This window comes from Lactuca virosa, chromosome 1, assembly GCF_052849685.1.
Source record: "Lactuca virosa cultivar CGN04683 chromosome 1, Lactuca_virosa_CGN04683_v6, whole genome shotgun sequence".
Classification (NCBI taxonomy): domain Eukaryota; kingdom Viridiplantae; phylum Streptophyta; class Magnoliopsida; order Asterales; family Asteraceae; genus Lactuca; species Lactuca virosa.
In genome coordinates, this window is record NC_136426.1 from 74,872,359 (window position 1) to 74,882,867 (window position 10,509).

At 33.1% G+C, this 10,509-nt stretch overlaps 1 protein-coding gene across 4 annotated transcripts; it reads left to right on the forward strand.

Annotated features, from left to right (window-relative positions):
- The first annotated feature begins 817 nt into the window (after positions 1 to 817).
- On the forward strand, positions 818 to 4,714 carry DRM3 (S-adenosyl-L-methionine-dependent methyltransferases superfamily protein). Of its 4 annotated transcripts, none has more exons than XM_079075026.1 (12): positions 818 to 958; positions 1,381 to 1,462; positions 1,544 to 1,669; positions 1,748 to 1,844; positions 1,933 to 1,979; positions 2,049 to 2,144; positions 2,263 to 2,373; positions 2,506 to 2,605; positions 2,684 to 2,781; positions 2,847 to 2,952; positions 3,069 to 3,148; positions 3,249 to 4,714. In XM_079075026.1, exons 2-12 carry the CDS (start codon positions 1,460 to 1,462, stop codon positions 4,638 to 4,640), a joined length of 2,256 nt encoding a protein of 751 aa, XP_078931152.1. In that variant the 5' UTR covers positions 818 to 958; positions 1,381 to 1,459; the 3' UTR covers positions 4,641 to 4,714. The 4 variants fall into 4 exon arrangements, with proteins under 4 accessions (XP_078931152.1, XP_078931155.1, XP_078931153.1 ...); XM_079075029.1 differs by having other exon boundaries at positions 819 to 958; positions 2,850 to 2,952; XM_079075027.1 differs by having other exon boundaries at positions 819 to 958; positions 1,396 to 1,462.
- The last annotated feature ends 5,795 nt before the right edge of the window (positions 4,715 to 10,509 follow it).

Genomic DNA, 10,509 nt, shown 5'->3' on the forward strand with positions numbered 1-10,509 from the left:
TTTAAACATTTATAAAGGAAATAAAAAAATGGTTGTTCAAAATTTGACATGCACTGTTTCCAAAACCCAATATTCTTAATCCTTGTCAAAAATACATATTTCGAAATCTATGATTATATTGATAAATGCTGAAAAAAATGGTTACATAGACACATACTTTTACTTTCTAGAAGGGGTGGCAATCCAGTCATTGTGTCGTGTTTTTGTCTGAAACAACACGACACATATTTATGTAACACGACACGACACGATGTCATGTTTTTTTTAACTAACACGAAAACGAACCAATTAAAAAATGACAAACGCAATACGACACGACAAAGATAACATAAAATAAGAATTAGTTTATTTAATTAATTTTTAATTATACACGACAAACACGAAAACACGACAAATAAATGTTAAACCGTGTCAATTTCGTGTTGAATTTTGAACACGAACACGACACAACATCGTGTTTTTTACACTTGAAACGAACACAAATTCGAATTTCAGTTTGGTTTCAATTTTGTTTAATGTCGTGTCATAATTGTCATCCCTACTTTCTACTGATATTTTTTGAATATCTCAAAAAAAAAAAATTATACATTTTGCACAAATGATGACAAAAATGTAAGTTATGTTCTCTCGCATTCACTTTTTTTTTTTTTTTTAGAGAGACAAAGTTTGATTATTTTTAGACAAAAAGTTAAATTTTACGGGGGTTTAAAATTTGTTCTTTGAAACACAAAATATTATCAAAGCAAAAAACAGTTTATGGAAGTTAAAGGGTTAGTTTTGGAAGTCTAACAGCAGTGCAAGTGTTTATCTAAATTAAAAGCATAATATAGGGTTCTAGGATTTTCCCCAAACTCCACAACACAAGTACTTGTGTTTTCCATCTCCTCACGTGTTCAACACCCCTAACCTCAAAATTCTCCGTTACGACAAACATTCTCCGGTGATAGCTCCGATCAAGGTACACTCTGATCGCCCCAACATTCATTACCAACGAATTTTCATCGACCCAATTCTTAACGTATGCTGAATTTTAGTTCAATGTCGATTTAATAACTTTTTGAGTTGGCGTTCGTTCGATTTTTTTTTTTTTTTTTTAAATTAATTTCTTAGCCGATTTCTTGGCGTCTTGTAAACTCACTCATGACGAAGCATTGTTTCCATGGTTTCGAGTTTGTTAATTTCATGTAATGCTAAAGTTTTTATTTTTATTTCTTTATTAATGCATTTCGTTTGTACATTTTGTTTGTTTGCTGACTTCGTCTTTTCTTTTACTTTGCAAATGCTTATGTTAGAAATTAGGGTTTTATAGTCCCAATTTCTTACAGATCTTTTTAGACTAATGATTTGCATGTTGTTCTTTAAGCTTATAAGGTATACCAGTTGCTACTTTTGCAGAGATTGAAAGAAAGCTACATTTTAAGCTTGCCAGTTTCCAGTTTCAGCTTCTTTTCATGTGAAAATGGTATGCAAAATAATTAGTCAGAGACTTTTTATCATGCAGTATTTTGTTTTATAACGATTTTTTGTTGTTTTAATTGTGCAGTATGAAATAACTAATTTATCAGATAGTGAAGATGAGTTTAAGCCTGATCCTGAAACCATCACAAAAGCAGAGGCAATAAATTACAACGGTTTCCCATGCGAGAACATGTACTCAAGACATGTTGGGGTATATATGCCTGTAATTTTGTATGTTACAGTTATTATTTCTCTTATCAATTATTATCCTTTTTATGTTTTTATGCAGGACAATGGTGCCAGCTCATCTGGAAGCAATATAAGATCATCTCTTCTAGGAATGGGATTTCCACCAGATCTCATTGACAAAGCTATCAGACAAAATGGTACATACATTATGAACAAACTGGAATTCTGTAGTGAGATATAGTTGAAATTTTTGTCTGAGATCTGAATTTAAATCCTGTAATGTAGGAGAAGATAATATGGATTTATTATTGGAGACACTCATTGCATACACTGTAAGTAGTCTTTTAAATTGTTATGAGTTTAAGGACATGATTTTGATGATCATTTTCTTAATGAAACAGGCTCTTCAAAAATCAAATCCCAAATCATTGCATTCTGCTAATGGCTCAGTGCTGGATAAAAATGATGAGTCAGCTCCAGGTGGTGGGAAAAGGAAGGTAAACATCATCACCTGACCTTGTAAAAAGACTGATTCTTTACAGATCATGTTTCGTTTGCCATTTTTTATTATTATCTTGAAATGACGAAACTGACCTTGTATGTGAAATCCAACAGGCTATTCTTATATCACATTCAGAATCATCTGGTTCCCTGGACTGCTTATTTGGTGATGAACAGGATGTAAGTAGTCGGAGCACTAACCCTAGAAATATTTCTGTAAAAGAGGTAAGTTTCTGGTATACTGATTTTGATGTTTTATTTTTTTATCAATATGTGTAGAAAATGATTCCATTATAGTTGATAGTTTTATCTTCATCAGATTTTGTAATAAATCTGCTAAAAGTATTTACTATGCAGGATCTTGATGAAGGTTGCAATGGCATTGATGACAAAAAGGCTTCCTTACTAATGATGAACTTCACTATTGAGGAAGTCGAGTTTGCAATGAACAAACTTGGTATTGTAATTTGTACTTATTTTAAATCATATAAAAACATATTTACCAATTTATTATTCTTCTCATGATTCTTAATAGGAGAAGATGCCCCTGTTAACGAACTTGTAGATTTCATCTTTGCTGCTCAGTTAGCTAATGCAGATGATTCAAACAAGATCCATGAAACAAAGAATGAGGTTCTTCAACTTCCATTTCACAATAACTTTTCTCAAAATTTTACATTAATTCAGCTTAAAATTAGCAGGAAGCCACCACAGAGACGTTGTTTGGAACAATGGACAAGACATTAAGATTGCTTCAAATCGGCTTCTCTGAACAAGAAATCTCTGCAGCCATTGAGAAGTATGGTGAGTATGTATATCTTCAGAATATTTCACATAATAATATCAAATCTCTCTGTAAAAAATATCACCATTTGATTAATCTTTTTTTTTTTTTTTTTTTTTTTATTTTTTTTTATCAGGTGCTGAAGTTTCCATACAAGAGCTTGCTGAATCCATTGTTTGTGATCGAATGGATGGCCCTAACATCAAGAACGAAGAGGTTATCAGTTATTTTTTTTTACTACTTTCATCTCCATGGATGAGTTTTGAGTTTTGCGTTATGTTATTTAACCATGGTTTGACTTTGACCACAATCACAGGATCCCTTTTTATCATTTGGAGACAACTCATGGATGTATGGAAATAGATTCAAGTCTTCATCAATGGGAGCAAAAAATGTCCTAGATGCCAACTTTTATACTAATCTAGCATTAAGAACAGAAGAAAGTAGTAAGGCTGCAGCTTCTAAGATCAAAGAAACTGAAACTATCAACAGCTTCAACTCAAAACAACCGAAAGAGGAAAACATTGATGAACAAATTAGTTTATTACAAAAACCAAAACCCGAATTTGAAGACCTGAATAGTTATTCTACACCAGCACGCAGTGCATCAAAACCCATGAGTTCCAAGGTTTTACAGAGACAACTCAAGTATAAACAAAAACGCATGGCAGCAGTTGGAGTGCCTAAATTAATTCAACCCGCTTCATGCACCAGTGTTGACCAAATGGTAGCAAAAGCTCCATTGTTTTTCTATGGAAATGTCATGAACTTATCCCATGATTCATGGGTCAAAATCTCCCAGTTTTTATACGCAATCGAGCCTGAATTTGTCAACACTCAGTTTTTTTCAGCTTTGAGTAGGAAAGAAGGGTATCTACACAATCTCCCAACTGAAAACCGCTTTCACATCCTCCCAAAACCACCAATGACAATAGAAGACGCGATTCCAGAAACAAAAAAGTATTGGCCTTCATGGGATACAAGAAAACAGTTGACATGTATCAATTCTGAAACCATTGGAATCACACAGCTATGTGATAGGCTCAAAAACATATTGGTCAATTCAAAAGGTGTTCTTTCTGTTGAACAACAAAAGGACCTTCTTCACCAATGTAAAACCTTGAATCTTATGTGGGTGGGTCGTAACCGGGTCGCCCCGATCGAACCGGAATCCGTGGAGAAAATTCTCGGGTACCCGAGGTATCATACTCGGGCAGATGGGTTGTGTTTAGGAGAAAGGCTGCAGTCTTTGAAACATTCTTTCCAGATAGATGCTTTAGGGTATCATTTATCTGTTTTGAAGTCGATGTTTCCGGAAGGTTTGACTGTGCTTTCCATTTACAGTGGAGTTGGAGGGGCGGAGATTGCTTTGAATCGGCTTGGGATTCGGTTGAAGGCGGTTGTTTCAATCGAGCCATCGGAAATAAAACGGAAGATTTTGAAGCAGTGGTGGGAGAATTCGGATCAGATTGGGGAATTGGTGCAGATTGAAAATATTCAGAAGCTATCGAGTACAAAGCTTGAAAGTTTGATAAAGAAGTTTGGTGTTTTTGATTTTATAATATGTCAAAACCCGTATACTTATGCTCCAAAAAGTGTTACCATGGCTGCTGCTGAAAGTGAAAGCTTTGCAGGGTTGGATTTCTCGCTGTTTTATGAGTTTGTGCGTGTGCTACAACGGGTTCGGAGTTCTATAAAGACTAGGTGATTGTTTTTGTACCTTTTATTATTATGAAAATGTTAATTTGGTAACTTAATCTATAATCTATAATCACTTCAACTCGTTGATGCGATATTTGCTTTGATGACTATTGAAGCTCATGTTGGTATTTTAGAAAATTTATTTAATTAAAACTTAATCAAATAAAAAGGCCAAAAATTTCTCAACTATTCATGTCGACAAAATGCCAAAATTGGGCCAACTATGTCCAAAATCAAATAGGTTCGACAATAAATTCCATTCAATGTGAAAACAAGGTGAATATAACAACAATCTTTTCCATTCTTTATTTAAACAAAAAACATCAATTTTTGTTTTTTTGTGCCCTTGTACATCTCAACAAAGCAGTAATGTCACATGTAGTCTTCTTCTCAATTCCCACTTTCCTCCTATTTCTTTTGGATCGATGCTTTAGTCATGACAAACCACCTCCAAAACATATTTCCCTCATCTTTGATAAATAATGACGCACCATTCTTCCAATTTTTTCAAAAACACCCCACATATAAACACATCAAAATATTTTGATGCTTATGTTACTCTCACCTCAACCCATCACATAAATCAAAACCTTGCACCACTCCATGCAATTTCTTTGGATATCCATCCAACCACGTTAGATTCCAATGTCTTGACCTTAAAACCAATAAAATTTACTCTCTCAACACATCGTTTTTAACAAACTTCCTTTACCTATGTCTTGATGACCCCTCAACAAACTCATTCTTATTGTTTCCTTGGCAATTACCATGATACATATCCTTTCTCTCATCCATTTTCATTTGTCTTCCCCCTATCCATTCGTAACAACCGTACCTACCCACCACTTTGGTGGTAAAAATGTCTTTCTTCATGGGCATCTTTACAAGACTGTTTACATGCATCAACCCCTCGTTTTCATAAACCATGCTCTACCCGAATCATGTATGCCACCTACAATGCTCCCCCCCTTTTTCCCCAGCCTCCTAAGGCTAGGTTTTTGCATTTTGCTTGGTTAATCAGTTGAATGGGTTTTGTTCACACGCACAATGACACCTCTCTATCTATCTACCAATAGAGACAATCATGTGCGTATATCGTGTTGTATGCTGGAGAAATTATCTTCATATCCTCCTATATTGGATTACTTCAACATGTTATCTCCTACCTTAGTTAGGAATTTTCCATGACCGACTTAGGGGAAATAAATTACATTCTCTAGATATCAGCCACATGCACCGCTCACAACCTATTCCCCAATAAGCAAAAATATGATAAGGATATCCTTAAACAGTGCAACACGCCTTCCAACACCTCAGTCTAAGTTAGATGATATTGGTCTTTCTGCTCAACACCCAACACTTTGTAGGAACCATATTGGCGTCCTCTAGTACCTCACATTTATCCATCCCGTTTTACATACGGTGCTCAATGGATTTTTCTCTACATACACTGTCCTTTAAAACAACATCCCTCAGTTATAAAAGAGGTTTCTCCGCTATGTTAAGGACACTTTGGATCACAATTTACAACTTCATGTTTTCCCCTCTACGAATATCGAGTACTCTGGTGATGACTTGGGGAATGCGAGACCACTTGATGATCTACCTTTAAGTATTGCATCTTCTTTGGATCAACCTAATTTCATGGTATTTCAAACTCCAAGGAACCATTTCTTGGTCTAGTGCCGAACCCAAATACATAATTGTAGCCAATACAATGCCCGTAATCTGTTGACTGTAAAACCTTCTACGGGACCACACCCATCACCATTCAAAGCCATTATTTTCTACTCTGACAATGTACGAGTTTTCTACTACGACAATGTAAGCATTGTCTGCATGTCTTCCAATCTGGTGCAACATCAATGGACCAAACACATAGATATGGGCATCCACTTTGTCTGCATGCCTTCCTTCTATACTATTTCATGAGTTCAAATCCAGTAACATATTATGTATTTGAATGTAATGCTAATGGTATTATGACCCATTCTAGGATTATTATCTTGTAAAGCCTACTTTTTTTTTTGTTGAAATAAGAAACTAACTAACATACTCTTAAATACCACCTATGTCTCCTAATAGACTTGAACCCATGACCTCTTATTTGAGAGAGTCACGCCTTACCCCTAGGCCAAAAACCCTTTGGTTGTAAAGCCTACTTTTATACTTTTATATGTTATTAATGTGACAATATCCATTTTGGGAGAAAAATATACCAATTATTAGTTTCTAGCGCTTATAATTGTGAGTAAGTACGTGTAGAGCATTAAAGTTAACATGCTGATTTGGAGGATTTGCACAAATAGTGATCACACGTTAACTGTTGTTGAGATTCAGACTTGATATTTAAACAATCCGATAGCTAGTATTATGAACTAATCACGAATTATTTAGAATAAACAAATAAACGAATGGAAAGATAATATTTATGATTAAATATCCAAAGCATTTTTCTCAAACAACCAACGATTAATATTGAAGATTAAACGTTGATATGTCGCAAGACAATAAATCAAATTATTATTATTATTATTGTTATCGTGTTTCATCAAGAAATCAGAAAGATTCTTCATAATCAGATCTGATTATAAGAAAGGAGTACTGGACGAATGTAAAATCGAAACGATAATGTAAAATCGACCTGTTGACGACTGATCTTGATTGTAGAAAAGTGTACGATTTATCGGTTTTCCAACAAGCAATGGAAAACGATAAACACAAATCGAATACTCAGAAACCATGAAGAAATCACCGAGAGAGAGAGAGAGAGAGAGAGAGAGAGAGAGAGAGAGAGAGAGAGAGAGAGAGAGAGAGAGAGAGAGAGAGAGAGAGAGAGAGAGAGAGAGAGAGAGAGAGAGAGAGAGAGAACTGTGAATTTCCGTGCGTAGAATACGGCTCCTAAGGAGTTGTATTTATAGGTTTCGAAACCCTAGAAGACAGTAAAAACCCTTATAGGTCGGCCCTAGAAACCCTAGGGCAACACCTTGCTCTCCGAGGAAGCCATTTCTTGGCCTTCCGGAATATTCAGAAGCAAATCGCGGCATGAGCCCACCGTCAAGACATAATTTCCACGGACCGAAGTCGGTCCAACTCTACCGATCCCGAAATTGCTAAAAATAAAAGCTCATCAGCTCCCATCGAATGATGGGTCGTGCCAAGTGCGCCTAAATCACATCATTTCACGCACTCGCAACATCGACTAGGCTAGGCGCGCGTGTGTGGGTTTAACCCATCTCTTGATCCACTTAAAGCCTTTTAAAGGCCTATCAAGAGAAACCAATATAAACACACAAAATGTTTTTTCCCAGTCATTTCTTATTTTTCCGGGTTTCAGCTTCTTACTAACCCCAATAAAAGCTAATTGTTCCAATAAAAAAACACTTAATCAGTTTTTCTATGCTTTTGAGTATGGAGTATTTAATTAGGTTCTCCAAAACTTTAAATACAAAGGCTTATAAACATTTTTCCATGATATCATGCATGTGTTGACCTCTATACATTTTAAGAGCAAAAAATAGTTCTTAATTAGTTGTAGTAATATAGTTAATGCTTTTAAATTAAGTCAAAATTTGTTTTTGTTGCTATCTTTTATTTGTAAAGGAGAAAATTATTGCATATTTTTGTGATTTTTCTCGAAGGACCAAATTGTATTCAAAAAGCCAACAAACCGTGAGCTAGCTAGAGTGAAGAAACGACTACAAAAGTACAAAGTACATATTAACAGCGGGGTGATTAGGGGTGAAAAATGTGTCGTTTTAGGTTGAAACTCAAAAAGGCTGAGCTAGCTTTACCTTAACCTATTCGTTTAATTATAATGTTGTGTCGTGTTAACATGTTTATTCGGTTGATGGATTTATTATTTAGACCTTGTAAATATGTCGTGTCGTGTTAGATTGAACACTAAATAAGTTGAAAAAGTAGGAGTTAGAAGAAATGAAAAAAAAGGTGAACAACATAAATGAGTAGTAGTTTGAGAGGCAAATGAGTGACAATAAATTTAGAAGATGTCGGTTATATTGAATATTTAATGAGAGTGTATGTGATATAAATGAAAAAGTGAAAAACAAAAAATACCTATTGAGTGCGACGGTTAATTAATGACTTCCATATTACAAAACCACTAAATCCATAGTTTTCTTTTACATTTGGTTTTGGTTTTTGAGATTACCTAAAAGATTAAAAGAAATTGCCAACAAATAAAGGTTTCATTTTCATGTTGAAAGTTTGAACCCTAACCTTATCTGTTTAATTTTCATATCGAGCCGTGTCAACCCGTTTAATTAAACGGGTTGAAATATCTAACACATACCCGTTTATTCGCATGTCGAATTCATTGCATGTTGAAAATTGCCACCCGTAGGGATGATGCACCAGGAAAACGAAACATAAACTAGCATAAAACAACAACACTTAGAGCATTCACAATACATACAACTCTACTATAAGATTTGGATGGATTATCATATTATCATTTCACTTCTATACAACTTTCCTTATAAACATCTACAATACATACAATCTTACAAAGTTCAATGAATTTTTATATCAGCATTTTTATGTTTTAGTTAGATTTTTATATATTTTGTAATGTAATCTTCATTTTAGTGTAATATTCTATTATTTTTAGTTTATTTATTTATTTTGTAGTGTTTTATATTTTAATTATTATCGATATTGCCTTTTTTTTTAATATTAATTATATTGTTTTTCCATTATATAATATCTTGATAGAAATTTTTTTTTATAAATTTTAGTTTATACGTAAATAAATTTGGTTTTGTTTTTGTTTATATAATACTAATTTTAGCATCTCCCTTTCTAATAAATAAATAGTGTTAATATCTTTATGTCATGTGTCATTTTAATAGCATTTTTATTTGCAATGTGACACTCTTCTAAGGCAGTTTCTTTTTTTCTTTCCGCTCTTATTAATTGCATCCTATAATTTTGGTTACAATTTTAATTGACCTTCAAAATTTGAAAAAAAAAAATCTAATCCTATACCAAATTAGAATTCAAATTCATTCCTATCTAATTAAACATTCCAAATTTAAATAGCCAAAAATTATGCTTTATCCCATAAATTAAAGATAAATAATTATCATTTCTTTTTTCGTTAACGTCATTTTGTAAAATTATAGTTTTTTAATTTAAATCTTAAATATGTTTTTCTTATTTAACAAAAAATCATTCTAAATATCTCAATTTAAAAAAAAATATTATGATTCATCACTAACATGTTATAGGGTGAAAACAATCAAAAGTTTAAACAACTAATTACCCATAATTACAAATAAATTAATAGATAGTTGTCGGTTAAGTGGTGTTGTAGCTTATGTGGTTTGTTGATATATGTTTTTTTAAATGTAATATATATCAACACTCGAACCAAAGAAAACTGTATTCAAATCAATACATTAAACAAAAAATATAAAAATTTACGTGATATATACAACCGTTCATAGTGGGAGGGCTTTTCTAAACTCTTATAAGAACCAATTAACTAGACATTAAGTACAAAATCTATGCGGCATTACGGCATATATATGCATTAAATATTATTATGCACTTTTAGAGACTAAAAAAGAGGCCCTATTTTTTTGAACGTTAATGATTGTTTTATCCAAATATTTTATTTTTTAGTTGATGATAATTAGTTTATTTTATTAATTAAAACATTTCGGTGCTAACATATCTACCAATTAGTTAACTTATTACTTCTTTAACAAAATGTCACAAACATATAAACTTTGAAACTTACAAAATGTTTACCTTTAAATAATTAATTGTATATCATCTTTATTTTAAGCAAGTACTTTTTTTTTAGATTCAAAGAACATGGATTATACTCTCATTTAAAGAGATGAGAAAAT